The sequence below is a fragment of the Anticarsia gemmatalis genome, chromosome 1 (assembly GCF_050436995.1).
Source record: "Anticarsia gemmatalis isolate Benzon Research Colony breed Stoneville strain chromosome 1, ilAntGemm2 primary, whole genome shotgun sequence".
NCBI lineage: Eukaryota > Metazoa > Arthropoda > Insecta > Lepidoptera > Erebidae > Anticarsia > Anticarsia gemmatalis.
In genome coordinates, this window is record NC_134745.1 from 1,311,697 (window position 1) to 1,333,939 (window position 22,243).

General features: G+C 33.5%; 1 protein-coding gene across 2 annotated transcripts in view; it reads right to left on the bottom strand.

Annotated features, from left to right (window-relative positions):
* The window catches only part of HisT (Histamine transporter), an 83,121-nt gene that overhangs the window by 46,340 nt on the left and 14,538 nt on the right, over positions 1-22,243 (bottom strand). Inside the window, exon 1 of one of the 2 annotated variants that reach the window (XM_076135710.1) lies at positions 9,299-9,855. The exons of the other annotated variant lie outside the window; for it this stretch is intronic. Within the exon in view, the coding sequence (XP_075991825.1) occupies positions 9,299-9,616 (318 nt within the window). The 5' untranslated portion in view covers positions 9,617-9,855. Of the gene's footprint in view, positions 1-9,298; positions 9,856-22,243 lie in introns of those variants that run through there. 2 annotated transcript variants of the gene reach the window in all.

Sequence of the window (22,243 nt, forward strand, 5' to 3'; positions counted from 1 at the left end):
TAGACTAAAAGACCATTAGAGTTCATAGAAGCGGGTAACTTGGGTAGGCAGCCACCATTCCAGAACCGCCAATTTCAATGATAGTGACACGATTTTTTTTTCTAATGTCAATAAAATGCAATTACACTTGTGAATGTACCTATGCCTTATTTTACACGCGCCTACTTCAGCATTAAAAGCCCACTTAGCAATTATAAGTATTTTACAATGATACTTATGCAATGATTGTATTGTGACAATCTATGCAAGGGAGTTTTCAACGTGGTAATCACGAGCATAAAGGACTTTCACAGAAATTACTAACTAAAATTATCTAGCGAGACTACTAATGAGTAGATTACTTAAATACTTTTTACACGTTTGAACCAATACATTTTATTCAGCCTTAAATCCACTACGCTGGCCAATTGCGGGTTGGAGACTTTGATGCCTGCCCTAAAGAGACGAGTTAAAAATTTTTTTAGGCATGCAAGGTTTCATCACGACGTCTTGGTTAATCGTTCGAGCAAGTCATAATAATTTCCGATACATACATAAGTTAGAAAAGTCGTATATATTAAATTCATATTAAATTTCAAACCGGAGGACTGTAATTTCTGAACATTTCATATAACCTCAATAATGTTTAACTCGAATGCAAAATCATTTGAAGCACATATCACTCGTTTCATTATAAAAGCCACGCTCGTTAAATGCGGATCTATAAATGTCAGTTCGTATTTCAACGCGTGTTTCAATCTATCCGTCATATTGAAAGTGGCAGGAGAATATTTCATTAAAATCATATTAGCTAAGAATTAATAAATGTAATTAAATTATAAGAGAATATAGAATTGATTTATATTAATTTTATAGTTATGGACTCTATTGAAGATTTGTAATAATAATAGTTGTCTTAAGATCTAGTAATGAAGGAAATTTTATCATGATAACTTTTTTTTTTAATTTATAGATACCTGTCTCTAAAAAATCAAAGCGAAGCTGATATTGTACTCTCATTATGACGTTTCTACGAATTCTTAAATATGAAGTATGAACCACTATTTTAAATAAGCACATATAGAAGTAATCAGCATTTCGGGCGTGTTTAAAAAAATGATCAAACGTTTCATACAGAACAACACAAAAGTTATCGGAATTTCGTAATCGACACAGATACAATGTTTTGAATTATCAAGTAAATAAAAGCCATTATTTTATAAGAAAACGTAACTATTCGTGTAAATTACTATGTATCTGGCGCAAAACAAGACTTCAATGGGTACAGTGAAACTGTTTTTTTCAGTTCATTAGTAGTACATGAATAATTACAACACGAAGGCCAAGGATTACATACTTTTGTTTGTACATGTTTTTGAGAAGATAAATTCATCGTACCGATCTCAATTACGCACAGTTCAATGAAGTTCTTTTCTTTGCATATTATTATAAGGGATGTCGATGTGTTGTTGAATTCGAACTTATTGGTTATCAAAACGAACTGGCAATGTAGTGTTTGTAATATACTAGTCCGTTTTTGTCGGTCTTATGTCGTAAAAGGTACCGATTAACGAAACTCCAGGCTGTCTTTGAATATTTCAAATTGTTTTGGCTATTTCATTGGTCCCACCCGGGATTCGAACCTAAACTCTAGTGGTTGCAGTTGTCTCTACGATCGCTCGTCATTTTAAGAGTAGCCATATAATGTAACACCTAACCCACAATATTTGCGATAACACAAAGTTGTATTTACATTCTTATTAAAGAATGACCTACACGCCCAATTACCTCTATAATTAGTTATGCAATAGCAACAGAATACAAAAGAATGTTTATTATGACGTTTTATGTTATTCAGTAGACGAGTACGTTAAATTGCGTTTTCTTGCAAAGTTTGTTATAATTGCAACTGTAAACGTATATACTACGTAGCAAAGTGTACAGGTAAAACCAAATATTTAATTTACGTTATAATTTGAGTCATTGATTTCGCTAATGTATCATCATTGTGGTCTAATGCGTAAGACCTATTACCTTATTTTGAACGTCATTAAATTAATTGATTCATAAAATGTCCAGTTAGTGTTCACATTAACTTGTAAAGAAATCTGGGCAAATTAAGACCTACCTCCACAATATGGCGTATTGCACAAAATTATTAAGAGCCTTTTTTTTACGTGGCTAATTCATTATATATACACACGATATGACTGATTTAATTTGTGCATTATTTTTGACAGTTTTAATTCAAAGTCGCGTTTAATTCTATTGCGAAATCCTATTTATTATGTCAAGTCTATCGTCGACTGCAGGTCCCAATTTACATTAAATATCTTTTCTCAGGTTATAATTTGTCCATCTTCATATTACTCCTACATCATTGTCACAAATAATAGGATCCCCGAAAGCAATTTGCCACAGGCGAAAATTCTCAGGTTTCAGGCCTTTAATTAAATCATTTCGAGTGAACTAAGAGTCGTTATGAAAATAAATTGCCCGTGAAAAACCGTGGAAAGGAAAATTGGCAATTGAAAGAAAAAGATTTTTCCTTTTGCCAAAAGAATCGAGTGTTTTGTTTTGTGTTTCTATTTATTGTTCACCCTAATGAATAACGTGATTGTGTTATATTTATGAGTTATAAATTACGACTAAAAAGGAGAAAAGTACCAACTCCTCGAATACAAAACTTTTTTTAGGTTTTTGACTTGGTTAGGGTAGTATGTGTCTTGCAGACTGTCACTTAATAAAAGAAGTTGTGCTCTGAAGAACGGCAAAGTAAAAGGTTTAGCCAAAGGTTCAAAAACTCTTATGATAGTTTATAAGATTATCGATGATCAGGTTGATATAACTTTATTAGCCTGATAACAATTAGGTATACTATACTGTGTATGCAAAATTAAAATACGTAAACGTATTTCGTCTAATTATAAGGCATTATTTGTAAAAAAAGACCTAAGGAACCAAAACATTGCTATAAAAGTCATCACTATTTGTTCTTGCAAAGTTTTTGCTTGAAATCGTGATCACTATTTCTATTATTCTATTGGCTATTGTCTGATTGTAGTCTTCAATAATACGGCCGGCTTTTTATGCGCAGTCAGTCGTACTACGAACCGCTAAGTAAGACCATAGTTCACAATTGATCACATACAATGGCAAGTTAGCAAACGTGCTCCTAACATTATACTATCCTGTTTTGTACATGCAAAAGTTTGTATAGATAGTTGTTATTCTTCCATACCCTAACTATATACCTAAAGGATTTTGATCAGAAACCGTTTTGATTGTTTTGAGTTTGTACTTCGAGTTTGTACTTGTAGAAAGAAACCTTTGTTACTTCTTCACGCTAAAACTACGAAATGGATTTGATGAATTATGGCATGTTTACAATCTAGATATTTTAACGGGAGATCTTTTCACGGGGATGAAGTAGAGTAGAAGCAGTTAGATCTTTAAGCCGCATTTTACATGTCAAGCAGTTTTTAGGAGCACCGAGTCTAAACTATGGTGTATCAATTAAATCTATGTTCGTCAGTATCCATGAAAAAACGGAGCCCGAAATTTGATTAAAGAAAGAGATATAAAGAGCCTCAAAAATTCTACTTATTAACTGCCAAGATTCAGTCCAAACGACAGTAAAAAAGGATGATTCATAAAAAATCGGCAAGCAAACATATCACACGTGCAATATCATACGACAGTAATCATACGATTTTATAACAAGCCTAATTCAGCTAATCGTTTTCTAATCTTTATATAGGCAATATTTTGTGTAACTATATTGCCCCACATACCGGAATTTAGATAATGATAACACAAAACTGACGAGATAAGAAACAAAAAGACACGGAATTCGTAAACACATAAATTGTAGATGATTTTTATATAGTAGCTAATTAACTAGTACTGTAGCGCGAATCTCTAAAATTTGAACCATCGAGTATGGAGAGTTTGACGTTTTAAAATGTACTGCGAAAATAGTTTCTACGTCTTCCGCTAGAGGCGCTGACCAGATTTTAATACGAATTTCCTTGATATCTGGCTGGTTGTTGATTCAATAGTAGTAGGGAATCGGGCTACTGAATAGTAACCACAGCCTGTCACCGCGTAATCACTTGTTATAGTGATTGCCAATATGTAATTATGTTCGAGTTGCGCTTGAACAAGGATCAAATTGGTTTGTGGTAACCTATACTTATAATTAACGTTAAGTTACTGCAGTATAGCTATAGGTATATCGTAGATTGGATTTTCTATTCATACATTCTAGAGGTGTATGCTCTTTTTCAAAGTCAAAGTCAAATATTCTTTATTTCATAAGCTTTAACAAGTATTTGAAATCGTCAAAATATATTTTTATCTACCACTGTTTTTTTTTTTAATTTCTTTTCTTTGTATTACTAAAACTGGGGTTTACCGGGTAAAAAAATAGAGTACTAGGCATTTCGGTTATCAACACCACTAGCAAGCAATTACTTTTAGTCTGAAACATCTAAGAAACTGTGACAAACAGTGAGACCATATTACTATGATCAATTAAATCTGTGGTTGTAGTTTGCCACTATTTCCTTAAATTATCACATGATTCCAGCCTAAGGTAAAATAGATAACCGGCTTACCCAAGGAAGTGCAACAGTTCCTTATTATAGAAGAAGGAAGGAACAACAGAATATCCCAAGAAGGTCTTCCAAACACACTTTCCTTGAGATTAAATAGTTCTAAAGATAACCCGAATTATCGACAATGTCGTTGGAATTAAAATAATGAACCTTTTAGATTACACTCTTAAATGGATAAAACGTTTTGAATGGGCATCTTGAAAACATATGTCTAGGTTTTTAGGTTTGTGGGACAAAATGCACGTAGGTAAGCCTTTATAATAGGAGGTATAAAGTATAGTAGGTCACTCTGGACTTGAGCAAGGTCACTATTAGTGGTTCATGGTAAAACTTTGAAAAAAGTGAGAGCTGTGATTTTTTTTTCATTTGTATGGTTTAAGGCTTCAGCTATGCATATAGCTAGTAATATAAGTTTATGAGTATCCTGAGAGAAGTCTACTTAAATGGCTTAAGTTGATTTCCTTTCTAAGGGATTAATTATGATTATGATGATTATTAGTCTTTAGATTTAATCTAAACATCTCTTTCGATAAAAACTGCTGGGTGTTGTGTGACAGGAAATAAACGATAAATGATGATTATGATAATAAGAATTGGACTGCCTCCGTGGCGCAGTGGTTAAGGTCAACACGCCGCTACCATTGTGTCGGTAGGTCGTGGGTTCAATTCCCACACGGGACAATTAATTGTGCGATCCACAAATAACTGTTTCGGGTCTGGTTGTATTCTTTGTCCGTTGTTTCTATGTTTGTAAAAGTCCCTGCGACAAAAGAGCAATTCTTAGTGCGAGAGAAAGAGAAATTATTGATTAGATTCATTTTTTTTCGTTTTTATTCTGACACCGCTTTCCTCTTGTTATCTCTAACTAGATCAAATCAAGACTAAGTGTTAGGTCCTAATACGTTTAGTTAGATCTAGTTCGTCTATTTGTAAATTGAAGGACGTTCCCTCCCTTTTTGTGTTGAACCTTACTCTATATTCATTGTTTGATTGTATCCTTTCATTATTAAATGTTGTAGTAAATTCCGTTTTTATGCAAAGGATATTTAACCCGCTCATCAGTTCAGATTTTAATAAAACACAAAGATGTTTTAAGTAAATTAATAGACTTTGAAAAAAACCCGTAAGTGACTAATAAAACAGGTATTGGTTTCTTTTGGAATAAATGAAAATCTATATCATTGACTCCGCTCATATATTTTTATTAGAGTAAATTTAATGTCGGCTATATTTATATTTGTTTAATCTTTTCGATAAAGAGCCAAAGTTCCTAGCATTCATATTATGTGTTAAATATCTATCTAATACTAAGACATAAAACTCAATAGAAACAAGACGAAAATTATGTCACGATGAAATGCAAATTGCAAATAGCATAGATAATGTACAGTCAAAATAAACTGCTTTTGAGAAAATTACACAATAGTTCTTCAATGTTTCACAAATTTCGAGTACTCTATCATTAACATTTTACCAAAATAGGTGTCACTAGCCAAAAGCATTAACATTATGTTTAAAATTGCAAATTTCCAGCCATAATATCTGCATTAACAATGTACACGTTCAATATAAAGTGTTTTTGAGCGAAACATTCAACAAAAGATGTTTCAATACTGTAGAATGTGCTATATATTTCGGTAAAATATTTAAAGAGTATTGGAGACAAAGAATTTAATAATAAAACTGAAAACAAGCCTTTTACAAGCGACGCCTAAGTTTAAGGAATCGTATCTATTTTCAATATTAAAGGGTATTTTAGTAACTATTCAAATGCTTTTGTGATTATTGTTGTAAATTTTTGATACCGGGAATAATAAATATACCGGGAAATCTTGATAGTCTATATTTTTATTCTAGGAAAAAGCCAGTAATAATTCCAGGTTTTCTTTTTATTTTACAATGGCGTCGAGCCGAGAGCTTTTACTGGCTAATTGAAGGATTAGCGGCAGATCTTAATAGCGCGAGACTAATGGAATAAGGCAGTGGAAAGAAAATAGACTTGTTCCTTTTTATACTCGCCTTTGTTAATGGCTTCACTTACAATGAGATGAACATTCTTAATGTCATGATTTGGAAACCTGTGTAGTGTAATTTTGATGATCTCTTTGCCTGTATTTTGCATAAAGGGCCGTAGATCTGATCGGTATTATCAAAATCTTTTGTCAGTTTTTGTTTTTTTTTATTTAGGTCAACTTACAAAACATACAACAAGAAACAGTTTACAAACATGAGTTGTAAAAAGTTGCCTTGTTTCCGCATATATTAAGTGCGTATTTTAAGTCGCTTAGGTATGCCCTAGAAGTCAAATTTTAGTCAGTTTTAAGAAAAAGCAGCACAAAACCATCTTCATATAAATTTCATAAGTGATTCTGGCAACAAAATCAAGTTTTGAATCTCAATACCATATAATATAAGTGTCATACTACGAAACCGGACTGCCAATGCGATTTCTCTTGAAGCTACAAAGGTATAATTTTTGCTTCCTTCTCAAGCATTTCGAATGTCCAGTTAATGCAAATGCATAATTAATGAACATTTAATGTAAAGCTGAAACGTTAATACGTTGATTTGACCTTTGTATTTTTATCACGTGTCTCTAAAGACATGTAATTAAAACAACTTTTTAGGTGGCGTCTAAATCTTACTACTATAGTCGCTACGTAAGAATACAAAAAAAAAACGTAATGTAAAAATGTATACTTATAATAAGATTTTAGTCACTTAAAAACGAAGAATGAAAAATCGATTTGGATTTGGAAGTGGCGAAATCACCCATTAAAGTTCCAAACAAATCACCCACATCACCACGACCTTTACGCATTTAAGCATGTAAATCATCCCATACGAAATTAATGATAGCATCATCGTATACAGCATGTACACGCGAGTGACATGCAAATGACTCAGGGCACTACAGCCTACCGTACACTGTATAGCACTGTATCTGATTAGCAAGATAATTTAGATAATCAAACGTGTATCTACTTAATGCAACAATGCATTTGTAAATAATATGATGCATCACTTTTGTAATCTTGAAGCTATCGCACTATGATTAGTAGACGCATTTCTATTGCCCCTGTAGTCCGAATGGTACGCGACTAGATGTTGCAAGGTTCTATGTTCGATGTTCAGGCCGAGGTAAGTTTTGCCTTATCCCATTAAAAAGAAGAATATCTTAAGTGATCCGGCCATCAGGCCTCTTGTAGCCTTATTTTTACAATAGGACCGTAAAATTTATTTAATTTGTATATTTGTAAAAGTCCCCGCGATACAATAGCAATTATAAGCGCGGAAGATGACGTATTAAAAAAATACTGAAAGGCTAGCAGAATCATCAAAAACATCATACATATTTGCAGGTAATAAACAAGCCCATCTTTCTAAACGATGGTATAGACTTCGCTAAAATTATTTATAAGTTTCAGTCAATATTGTAGCATATGAAAATTGTCATGCATTAAAATTGTAGAGGAACTATATCTATGTATATACATATTTTACACCTATTACTACATAAACGATCTTTTAACTCAAGCACTCACATTTGTAAAGTCCATTGCGGGGTCTTTTTGCCTGCTTTGTGTTTCCGTCGGTTCAATGTTTATGAAGCCAGCGATGTAAAGAATATTCAGAACGAAGAGCAGTTTTAATTAAAAGTTAAGATAATAAAAGATAAAGGGGAACTCTTGTCACATTATAATGACTATGTCTTAGATATTTTATAATTTTAATTTCTAAGAAGATAATAATCTAAGAAAATGTGTATTTATTTGTTGATTGTTTGGTACATTATTGTAATTAGTTAGTTTAAATTTAGAATTGAAAATATTGTATCTTATTAATACATTTGTTTTGAAGAACATTGTTTACGAATCTTTGATTAGGTAGAATATTTCATAAAAAAGGTGTTTTAGAAAGATTAAGTTTAGGTTAAGTTTTAAGACTTCTAACCTCCATACAAGTATTTTGAAGAGCCATATTTTCCATTATCCAGTAATTGCATGTATTCTTAATTTCGCAGTTTTTTACCGATTCTCAATACCTACGTTATGTATTGCCTCGTTTGTATACAGTGTACACCTGACCTTTATATTTAAGGCTGCATTATTTTTCCTTATCAAACACAATACGATTTTTATTGTTAATAAACTTTTTTATTATTAGATTTATATTATTTTTAGTTTTTCTGTGTTACAAAGTGCTATCCACTTTTTTAATTATTTTGTGTCAGCATTTTTTTTCACATTTATATGTATATTTACATGTGTATGTATATTACATACAATAACGCATTTATCCAATATATAAGGAACGTTTGTAAGGGTATCCTTAAAAACTTTCCTTATATTCATATAAATCTCAATTAATAATAATTTCGCACACTAAAACATATTTCTCACTTGCAAAATATGAATCAACAAATCGAATCGGGTTTTTTGTACAAGGAAATTACAAATAAACTTGTTTCCTTTTATTGTTACTCATTATCATAATCACACGTAACCGGTTTATCTCGTTTCACTCATAACATTCGAGTATTCAAAAGCCTGATACTTTGGCAACTTTAACACTACGTTAAACATTTTTAACACTAGATTTCACTTCATGGCTTAGCACTAGATTAAAAACTTAGCTGTAGATGAAATAAGGAACAACAAAACTTTAAGTTTAAAACAAATTGGAGGGAATCTACTTACAGTTTTGTCCAAAAGCCAGCTCGCAGGAAAGATCAGAGGTATATACGTAATCATGAAGATCATCGACGTCCAGTAAACCTGGATACTCGTCACCCCGTAGTACTTCACCACCGCGTCCTGGATTATAGTGTACTGTATCCATTGCATCGAATTAGAGGCCGAGTAGAACACGAACACGAACAAAACCAGCCATCTAATAGGGAACACCTGGTATTCAGCCGCACCCGACTTCTTACTAGGAGATTCCATCACGCCTCCCTTCTCTGCGACCCCATCCATAACACTCCCGCATACCTCCATATTCTTCATATCCGTCATTTTATATATTTATAAGAAAATAATTTTATATTATTGTCGATTTATTGTCAGAATTTGGCATCTAAATATCACTGGGATTTGTTGATTTATATTTAAGTTATTGTCAGTTTTCCCGCGCGCGTTTGTTTATGTTTCAAGCGAGGCACGGGCGTGTGACTCGCGCGGCGGTCGGCCGGTGACTGTTTTCCATTTTCCTACAATCGGAGGCTGAATGAAGTGTTTCCTGTGCACCCTCCGTCCGGCTGCTGAGTGTGACGAGTACAATGATAGCTGTGACAGACGGTGTGTCTGTCAACAATCAAGTGATTGCTACGAGGTTTATTTACAGGTCCCATTCAATACAACTATTGAGTCATATTATTATCAATAGCGATATACATTCACGGTCGCAATTAAACCAGATTGTTTTATTTTTATGTGAACCTTAATGTATGATGTAAACAGGTTCAGAAACCGTGTTATCTTAATAAACATTACGTTTAACTTTTTATTCCGAGAATACTCGACAACTTAAGTATCTGACTGCTGAAAGCTGGCTAAATTTGAGAAAATAATTTAGTTATATATTTTTTAACCCATTATTGACCCACTGCTGGGCAAGTGTCTCCTCCCAAATGAGGGGGAGGGGTTAGGCATTGAGTCCACCATGTAGTCCAAGAGCGTGTTGGGTTATTTTCTCAAATTTAGCCCGCTTCCAGCAGTTAGCCCGACCGAGGAATCAAAGCCACTGCCTTGATCAGCTAATATAAATAACTAGGACCACCAAAGAATCATATTCTCAATATCTAACGACAAACACCGGCTTTGTTATTGATAAGTGAGTGAGTCAATTGTATAATAGATAATCATTTTATCACTTACGTCTGTGAACACGATTGTACAGACACTTGTAAAGACCTTTGTGATATGTGTGTGGTATTTGAACTATTTTCCTCAGTTAAAGGCATGCTTCATGTTTGTAAATATTAAGGACGGCTAGTTCTGAGAAATATTAAGTTTACAATAGACTTAGTCTATTATTATATTAGAGAAAAGCATCCACTAGCAAATATAATAAGATACATTTGATGGAAATGAAAAATTTTTCAACAATAATATTTTTTTCGATCTCGGCGAGACCTTTCAAACCTTCTAAACCAGAGCAGGAGAACATAGGTTTACAAAAAGATATCATAAATTTAAAATACTAAACTAGTAGATACTAGATACCATTGGCAAGAGAAGGGATAGGACATAAACCATACGTGAACAATATAATAGTATACATTAGTATACACAATAATAAGGTACAATAATTAATAATTTCAATGCTAAAGCCAAACTGCTTGAACATATCGATCAAACAATAATTACTGTACATAATTAGTCACAATGAGTGTTCATATAGCTCAAAATGAACATTGTTATACAACACGGTGAAGAACAACACGCATGTCATTTCCGTCAATACAATGACACTACAGCTCGCTTCCCATGAGATTGTTTTGACAGTCACTGTGGGAAAATCGCTCGCCTTCTATGTAATCAAACATCGTCGTTTAAGTTGCTTGGGTTTTGTATGGAAATCATTCTTGTTGCTATAGGTCCCAATAAGTTAACAACTATTGTCGTATACCTGTTACTATAATTTATCGTTGACAGTAGTATATGTATACAAAATTAACAGTAGCGGGATTTTCTACCATATCGACTATAGACCAGCGGTTCGCTATCCATAAACTTTGTATATAAATCAGATCAGCGCCCCTAGGAACGCGCCGCAGGAACTATGGTAATAGAACATTCTAAAAGTTCAAATCCCTATTCTTGATAGTACTGACTGTAGAGAATCGCGCTTCAGTACCCCGAGAAATCATTTTGAAATAAAATGAAATGAACGCGAGTGAAAATTTCGTGGATGGGTGGCAGCCAGTGGAAACATAGTGATATTTTAGCTAACGTTTCTATTGCCTAGGAAGGTAGGCTAACGGTCGGCACCGGGAGTTTTCATATAGGAACAGATTCGTTAGTCTATACGAAAGATTTTAGAACGGCTTAAAAAACTTTGTCATTAGAATGACCAGCATAAAAATATAACAAAAAAGTGCACAGGTACATTGATCGGTTTAGTCAGATATATGTATCAATTGCTACAATATATCAATTTAATGGTCGAGAAATTGTAAAACACTTATGTTTTTGATAAGATTATTGTCTACTATAAACGTTGGGTCACGGTCGTTCACATTTGTGATAAAGAGAATAATATTGTTCATTATTGACATGCAGTCAAGTATTGTCGTGTTCCCTATATGTAAAGATACACCTCATATCGATAGCGAATGAATACCACGTGTCTATTATAGTACAACTATTAATAAAAAGATTGCCTACCTATGTATCTCATTGTCCTTTTATCGTAAACTAACTGACCCGCGCAACTTCGCTTGCGTCACATAAGAGAGAATGGGTCATAATTTTCCCCGTTTTTGTAACATTTTTTACTGGTACTCTACTCCTATTGGTCGTAGCGTGATGATATATAGCCTATAGCCATCTTTCAATGTTAGATAGCCATTCTCGATAAATGGGCTATCTAACATTGAAAGATTTTTTTTAAATCGGACCAGTAGTTTCTGAGATTAGCAAGTTCGAACAAACAAACAAACAAACTCTTCAGCTTTATATTATTAGTATAGATTTATAATATTAGTATAGATTATTATATAATACGTTTTCTTGTAAGAGATAATCAAGGCACTAGACAGTAATGTATCAATATCCTAAGCCTACAAGTTAGTTAATCTTTGGATCCACTGGGATTGTTTAAGGTAGACAGATAACTTATTGAAATATATTACAACTAGCTGACCCGCGCACCTTCGCTTGCGTCACATATGAGAGAATGGGTCACAATTTTCCACGTTTTGTAACACTTTTTTATCTATCTATTGGTCGTAGCGTGATGATATAAAATATGCTTTTTTTAACGAAAAATATTCTTAAAATTATTTATATCACATAATATAACGAAGTCGCGCTAAGGCATATCCGCCATTAAAACAGTTGCCATGACAACGGAATTTTGTTAATTTAATGTCATTATAATATTGATTATTCGCGACTTCTTTCGCCACCTGAATTTTCCCGGGAAATGCGTCATTTTCCCGGGGTAAAAAGTAGCCTATGTCCTTTCTCGGGTATCAAAATATCTTCATACCAAATTTCATGCAAATTGGTTCAGTAGTTTAGGCGTGATTGAGTAGCAGACAGACAGACAGAGTTACTTTCGCATTTATAATATTAGTATGGATGATATCATTTAGAACCCTGTATCCTTCGTTCGTAGTGAATTCATAAACATATCCTAAACACGTTGATCGAGTTTCTAATCTACAATCGTATACACGTACAACCGATTTCAATACTATATATTATCTTAAGACAGGGATTAAGCTAGGATTATTTGGTGATCAGCAACATCTGTTACGTCTAGATAGATAGGCCTATATCTGAAGTTGTAAGACTACCGGTATAGATCAAAAAGACTACCCAGGCAATGTTATCTTATAGAGCAGAGGTTCCCAACCTTTTCTTAGTCCGGGACCACTTTTATATTATTCTTGTAAGCAGGGACAACCATGTAAGTATATCAAAAATAAAGTGGTAATCATCCTGGAAATACATTTTTTTTAAATCATTCTTGGACCGTACCTTGACTTCTGCGGACCACCAGTGGTCTGCGGGCCACGGATTGGGAACCATTGTTTTAGAGGAAACATGCACTAATATAATTTTATTAAAAAAGGAATAAGCAGCAATGGGACACTACAGAGGACTGGCCAAAAAGATTTAACGCTGCGAGAGACCTAGACGAGACCTACGAAAAGAACTACGAAAGTACTATATTTAGAACCCGAATAAAATTAAAGAGTGTTTATCGTTCAATTATTAGTTACATGAAAGTAAGTTATTTATGTCGTCTACTAAAGACAATCGCGCCACATGATAACTAGAGTATGTGTTGATCGCACCATGATTGTGCTAAGCTTGGACTTTGTACTATATTCGGTCGTGCGGTAAATCGTACGATGATGACGTCACACACAATCATTACAATAAGCAGTTGTAAGTAACGACAAACGTAGCGGAAAATGTATGTTTGGGAGTTTATATGAAGTAATTCTAATGTAAAGTAATAAGTTTTGAAATTATGCTTGTTTAATGCAAAATGCAAAAAAAATAGATTTGGTTTCCAACTTCTGGCGATATTTTAAATTAGAGATTTTCCAGTGTAAAAAAGCTTTGTAAATGAGAGGAATTCCTATTTTTAGCCCCAACTAAACAAGTTTAAGTTAGGCGAATATTTTTGACTCTATCACAAAACATTTGGAGACACTTAGCGCAATAACAATTATTCATGCAAATTCAAAATTTTCAGTCTCCATTTTAGTAAATGTCACATTTTAAATATTTCATAATCGAATCTATGTTAAACAGGTTGTATTTACATACAGAGAAAAACGTGGGTAGCGTTTAACAAAAACTAAATTGTAAATAATGTTTCAAACAGATTGTTTTGTTAGTTCTTTGGTTTTTGTATGACAAAATGTAGGCGACGCGACACAACTATTTGCAAATAATCTCATAATTTAAAACTATGACCAGAGTCACGACTTGTCCGAAAAAGCAACAGTCCGTTTACTGACATATATTATTATTATTATTAAGAAGTAAATGGGACCTTGATATGACCTTGATATGGGACCCAACGATGACAATCTATGAATTTTCGCAAGTATAATATAAAGAAACAAATTAAAAGGAACAAATATTAAGTGCAAAATAAATTTAATGACTTTTTACAATAGGTATTACATACCTGAGCATTATTATATAAATTTGGACAACAATATCTGAAATGTGGTTATATCTCCGATACACTACATTATCGTCAGAAAATTTCGAAACGAAACATTCAACTTTAAAGAACAACAACAGAAACTTAGCCTGTAAGTTTCCGCATTAAATGGCAACAGATCATGAGCCTAACATAACGCACCTAGTCTTAACGAGGGCTCAACTCGAGGGTATAATAGATAAGTAATTATAAGAGAAACCTTAATGAGTCGGCAATCTCGGCAAATTGCCGCCCTCGTTAGCGACGCAGCCTGTTCACTTATTAAACTAAATTTGTATCAGTACAAAATATTAGTTTAAACCATACAAATACGAGTAGAATAATGTCACGCATAAAAATAATTGTAGTAGGTACGGCTAGGCGTAGCTTTCGTTTAGGAATAACAAAGAGTTTTAAACTCTATTTGCTTGACATATAAATATGGCAAGGAAACCAATGATCCTGTTTTATTTTAGCAAAACTCATTAGTTTTACAGTACAGTAGCAAATCTTACTAGAGTTACAGTATTCTCTGGAACTATAAATCAATAATCTCAATTAGCTTTAGCAATGGCAATAGGGCTAGTAGAAATACTAAACCTAATCACGTGTCTCACTAATTAATGTGTAACTAAGCAGCAGTGTAATACATATATCTGTTTACGGAGAGTAGTAAATAGATTGTAGAGTCACTAAATTGCTCAATTTCCAAAGCTAGTAAAGCCAGCAAATTATACAATTTGGAAATAATTATCCATAAGTAATAAGCCGGTTTTATGTTATGAAACAACAATATTTTTAGAAAATACAGACAATTCCTTGTACTTTGATGCACCAAACTTATTTTAAGAGACTACGAGTACTTAAGTGGGAATAAGTCGGAACATCATACAATTAATAGATCAGATTTTTATAGTGATATAAAGATCAGATAGAAACTTGTTCGTAAAGTTCGAGATTTTGCTAATCACGGCTGTTTTTTTTACTCGTAAAAAATCTTGAAATATAGTTTATTTTACGATCTAAATCAAACAAAACGTAATCTATTCATCTGCAACGTTCATCCGTTCATCATGTTCATCCAAGCCGAACTCAGTTTATTTTAGAGACAATGTACTGGTAGGAAATGCACATTTTAAGCGACAAAAAAAACACTATTTTATTGGCGCCGTTGAAGGTTTTTGTGCAAATGCAAATGAATTTGTCTCTGAATGGAAATCGATAGCGGAAAATTTAAATGTTAATTTGGTCTTCTGATAGTGGCGGTTGTGTCTTTAATATAATTCATGGTAATTGGAATAAAAATATATTAGTTTTTTTTAACCTTATAAGTCTATTTTAAGGAGCCAATATTTTCATTAAGTGGTTGAAAAATTGCGATTAATTACAAGAAAGACATTTTTATGTTTCTGTTATCGGTGACGTGTCTGCAGACCTACGACAGTTTAAAATGATGTTGACACAATGACATGACCTTCAAAAACTTTAATAATTTCTTCGCAAAATGCAAATAAATACTCATATCCATCTACATTGCACAGCAAAATAAGTTAGCCGTTTTAAACGGGCAGTGAGACAAAGCGTTTTAATACGTGTTCCTCATTGAGCCTATTATGTACGCAATTAAGCGCAGCACCGAATTTCCTTCTCCGTCCAAACGTTTACCATTACGACGCACTAAAATATGCAAATGGCAACCGAGGCCCGGCTTTTAGTCGAGCATGAAGAAATTCCCAAGTTGTTGAGGGAAACTAAACCGATTCAAGTTAAACGGTCACAAGTCACATTAGCATGCTTGAAGCGAGCTTGATTTCCGAAATATACGACGCTGTGCTAGCTATAAATCGACGGACGAACCTTTTCTAAGGGTGGTTTACACATGAATGGATTCTGACCTTTGTTTTTCGGGTTGTGGGGTGCGGGTTTTGTTTAATAACCTTCCATATCTATTGTGGTTGAATTTGTCCACTAGAGCAAACAACTCGGACAATAGAATTTCAATGCTTATAAACACATTTCTTGGGGTCATGCAAATCCCCATTTCGCACTTAGCCGGCATGGTAGACTCAAAGCCTATGGGTTAATAAAAATACTATTTTGCTCCATCTGCGAATGGAGTGCAACAGTTTTTGTACACTCTTTGGTGCTTTGTGCAACTTTACAGCTAATTGACACTTAGACAGCCTTTGATGTTATTGACAGCTGCTGCAACAGACATTACAAAATTTGGACCAAAACTGAGCTTAAAAAAATAGTATAAAAGCCAAAAGCAATTTTAATCAGAAAATCAAAATCAAATCATTTATTCATTTAGGTCAAATATGATAGTCGTTACTATTACTGAATCTACCACTAGCTCGGAAAGGGGGTAGAGCTTTATGAATTGTATGAACGTTTTGCAGCAAACCAATTCGTTCCATTAAATCCTTCCCCATAATTTCTAAACTAAAATGGGAGAAATTTCCTATGCGGTCGGTCCAGTCAACTGGCGGTTAAATGAATGACAGATACAGTGACTCGTGGCCTCGGATACAAACACAGTAAATCACAGAGCTGTCAGCTAAAACAAACAAGTACAGTTTATCTACACTCACTACGCGCTACACTGCGGGCTGTTCGAGCGCTTTCAATTTAAACGTAGCACTTGAAAAGAGATGGACGCTATCGACCGTGGGAGTCTGTACTACAATGATGTGAGATTAATTGAATTTTGGAAGGACACATGAAGAAAGCATTAAGGCCACGAACGGACTACAGATAGGTAGTAATTTGATGTCTCGCATATCAAGAGCGATAATTCTCACAACCACATTGAAGAAATTAAGTTCTTTCTATTGGTGAAAAGGGTCCTCAGTTGTCTCTTCTAACACTGTCCCCCGGGGTGACAACTGAGAATACGAGTAGGAAGAAAAATATACCAGTGAAAAAGAGATCGTAGGTTTTCTATAACCGGTTACCTTAAGCTAGTTACATAGGTAGGTACTATTCTAACAGATTCCGACTTGCATGGCTACTGATTTATCATCCAATGTCCAAAACTTTTCATGCCCCACGAGCGATTTTAGGAGCCTTAATCATTTGGTTCACCATTTTTCGGACGAAATACGAAAGAACGCTCTTGCGTTTATTATTGAATAAAGATATTGCCTTTTAGAACTATCCAAAGTACAACAAACAAAGTGGAAACATAATAATTTTAAAATATCACCGCGTCTATTACAAAGGCACGTTTGCCATTAATAATATCCTTCATTCCTTTGTTTTGTGGGCATCAAAACTCGCGGACATTTTCACTCTCCATACAAATTTATTTCGGGCACAATATGATTAATCTGCGGTCGCTACAGATCGACCCCCGGTTATTATATTATAAGTTTTTGTTTTATTTGCTGACTCTACTTTGTCCCGTTTTGGTTTACAAACATAATTATATTTTCTTCTTTGTCTTTTTAAAGGCTTTTTGTGTTTGAAATCCATTACAAACGATAAAAATGTTGCTTAACAATTTTAAGAAGTGAATTTGCAGTCTTCAGTTTAAAATAAATAAATAATAGTTTATCAGTTTCTGGTTACCAAAGCATACAACCAGATGATCACGTGTAATATACGTGCTCACATACATAAAATCAAACCTTCATCCTACAGAGGTAAGCCAAGACCAGAGAATGCCCCCTGGTGCGATCCTTAGGTACTAATCATTTATTTTAAAGCATAACCATTATTTTATTTTGCGTAAGTTAGAAGTTGGAAATATTTTATACCTTTCATGAAAAGTCGAGAAGAACCTTTTGATAAAATAGTGCAGTGAGCTAAATATATTTTTAAACCTATTCCAACACTGTAAAGCAACTTGAATATTAAAACTTGAACCGATATATTTCTACTGTCAACGCTTGGAGCACAATATCACATAATACTGTATGAAACATTGAAAGCACTACAATGTAGAATACGCTTGTATTTTATGACGCACGCTAGTGTTTAGATAAAGACATTAAAATTAAAACATGATACTAGAGCTTTTGTATAGGATTATTTGTCCATGTAAGTCAAATTCTTTTACGGACCCGCTTTGCTAATTATAAATATAATTTTCAGGAGTTTAGAAAATTACTTACTTAAGAGATCGGTGTCTTTTTCCGTATTTCAACTATGCCATGTCGCAACGCATCTTTGCCCCTCACAGCACTATATTAAATTTTTTGCCCAAGATTGTAGCTTTTACTTGTTAAGTGCCCAATCCGACTTCTGCACTGTTCAGGGCCCAGTGGTCATAAAAGGCATAAATATTATTATTATATCACTTCAATTGTAAATGTGTATTTAGTCAATATTAAAATTCAAAACAAACGATTTGTATTCATGACCACAATTGAAAGCGTTATAGCTCTGTTATTGCACACAATCTGTAACAAACAACCAATTTTCTACATACATGAACGATTAATTAAATTATACCTAGCATCTGTCCGCAGATATTCAGAATGATGCAAAAATGCCTAGACGTGTACCTGAAAATCCAGATTTACGGATTTTGTAATTGATCCTAACTTATCTTGCAACAGGTATCTAACATTACAATTTTAGATACTAAATTGTAGAATAAGGTATAATAACAAAAAAAATTACTCAAATAGCTTCTATAACATTTCTTATGCCAAGCTGATGCATAACTTCAACAAAACTTATAAATGAAACGAAACAAAAATACATTCTTATATATTAGTTAAAAAAACGATTCACCTCATAACAGCGCCTGTCACGACATGTTAAGTGTTCACCTTTATTGTTTCTAAGGCAAGCAAATGATTAAACAATTAACGTGTTCAGCTTAACAACTCATTTAAAACAGTATTTAGTAAAAGGTTAAAGGTGGTACAAATCGATCAGTCGTTCTCTACCGCTATCGTTTAATTGGATAGGACTTTAGATCGACCGCACGTCTAACGCACTCGTGATGACCATTAATACCCTTACCACTAGTTCCCTGAAGTAGCCAGCTCCTTCTAGTTAGTTTAAAAAAGCTATAAATTATTGCAAAGAGAGCAAATATTCCATTAAACTTAAGGACTTGTCTTTTAACTAAAGCTCTGCATTAGAAACCATACATTTATAGGTAACGCAAGGCTTATCAATTTACACAAATCCCTCCTGGGAGTTAAAGTTCGCCTTTCGCAGCCAGAAGTTATGCTTTCCAAAGCAGAAGTTCTAAGATACCGAAAACGACTGCTTTTTGAAAATGCCCATAGTAAATATCAGAAACGTACATTAGTCTAGTTGTCATCAATAAATAGGCGCAGCTTAAACATTCGCATTTACATAATTTTATGTCCAAAGGATGATGAGAAGCCAAATCTTATCAAGATTTTGTGTTTTGTTCCGTGCTTTATCCGCATTAATCATGAGTCTAGAAACAATTAATAAAACAAGTAATAATGAAGCCTACAGCTCGCCAAAAACCCACAGGGCTTGAACAATTTATCTCAACCACGATAAGAAGAAACAGTCGATTTATTGATATAATAAAATACAGTGTTTCCGGCTGTGAGCCGAAGAATATTTACGACACAAATACGCAACGAGATTATTAATGGAGTAGAAATATGAAATATTTTATGTGAACCGTTTCATGGCTCTTGAAGATACGAATATTTAGGATTTAGTATTTGTTACTCGCACTTACATTGTATTTCTTATAAGAACTTGTTTTTCAGTATAGTAAAAAGATTATTACGTGTAGGAATTATTATTTTTTTAGTGCCTAAACAATTGGTGCTTTAGTATCCTTCCAAACAGAGGTTTTTCTTAGTTACGTTAACATTAGTTTTATCATAGCACTGTTAAGTTTGTTATGTCAGACACGTTTTTACAATTTTTGTTCTCGACTCTCTCTTCTAGCTTATTACTTGTTCAATAAATATTAACATGTCCAAAAATATAGAGGCAAATATGTGACAGGAAGCGTCAAATAACAATTCAAAGATGTTTATCTGAGCTTCATAGCAATACGCGAATCATCATATTGCTATGCAAAATTTAGCAGGCGTTTGAATCTTCGATACAAAAATCTGAGATGATACAACACTTAACGGTAATTCGCGAAAACATCTGGTCATTCATCTTCACGCATCGTCGCTATACTTCTTATAAAACAGACTTTGAGTTAAAAAAGTTTTTAATCGAAACAGGCAAACGTAAAAACTTTGGCAATGTATTGTGTTCGAACAAAAAGTGTTATACGTATCGGACGTGACAAGACGCTAACAATAGTATTTATGTTTTTTTGTCTGATTTGCACGGTGAAGCCCCAAGGGGTAAACCTAGTGTATCAAGCACTGTACACTGAAGTCGCCTATTGATCAAGAGATTGGGCAAATTAGTTCTTCTTAGACAGTGAGGTAAATTGCAAGCTCTTCTCATTAGAAAGAAAATATATTATTATTAAACGCTTGGTTCCGACCAGTCTTTTGTGTTTTGTGCTATTTTTTTTTATTTAATTCAGCAACTAAGGGCCGTTTACTTTGATAAGTGTTCTAGAAAAATAGAATTCTAATGATTCGATTGATTTTTCGTACGTTGCTAAAAATTCGGCGAATCAAATTATCTGACGATAAACCAATCTTTTGGTATAACGAGACTTCACCGAACTAAGCTTAAAAATTAACCATCTAGCACCATTTTTGCCTGGATTTACAAAAAAATGTGTATTTATAGAAAATCGTTACCGCGAGGCAGTTTAAATCTGTTTACGTAAAGTTTTTGAGAACAATCCTCCGATTGGGTAAATGGATTGAAGGGATAAACCCTTTTAAGCCTCCCATGGGACTTGCGACGTTAAACGGTAGTTTACGTAAGTGACTCGGGACTGTCGTTATAGTCCCATTGAATTTGTACAACACAAAACACTTATTGTTTACATACTGAGGGCCGATTTTTATGTATTACATAATTAAAAAAGGTTTTTATCCGTTTTACAGATTTTCTATGCATTGTGCTGACAGACGGTCAAAGATATTCGTCGAACAAAATTAGTTATCTGACTTGCTTAGCAGTCGAAATAATGCGACTTTCAGGATAGTTTTAATATATTTTATTTAATACTCTGTTATTGTTGGAAATAGGCATAAAGCTAGGATCGTCAGGAAGCTATACAAAAATATTTTAGTAATTTATTTCAAGATATATAAAGTATTTTTCATACGATAATTTAAGTGTGTCATAGAGAAAATACAACCTGATTGAAAAGTTTTTTAGGTGAATTTTCATTTGGAGAATTCCCATGTAATGTTATTTTCCTACAAAGAACATTGTGTCTTACATAACTCATATTTTTCCTGAACAAATTCGTAGTTATTTTTAAACTTATCGATATTTTACGCGACATTATTTCCACACGTTTAGTTCCGCGTGACATGACACAAATGACATTTTTTCGTCACATAATATTTGCAAATAAATACATTTTTTGTATAAAAAGTACCTACGGACAATATTATGATTTATTCTACATAGGCCTTATAATAATAATATATATCTTATGTATAGAGTCGTGTATACTTCAGACGAAATAAATTTAATACGTTTTTGCAATATTTGTAAAAAAATTACATTATATTGTGAACAAACTTTTTCTAATGTTATCCTTGAAAGTATTGTGTGACATGCATACTTAGGTAATCGGGTTTTTTGCTTATTTTCATATCTTTGCTTGTATTTTTTGTCCTAACAGGATACCTTAAAATGGTACT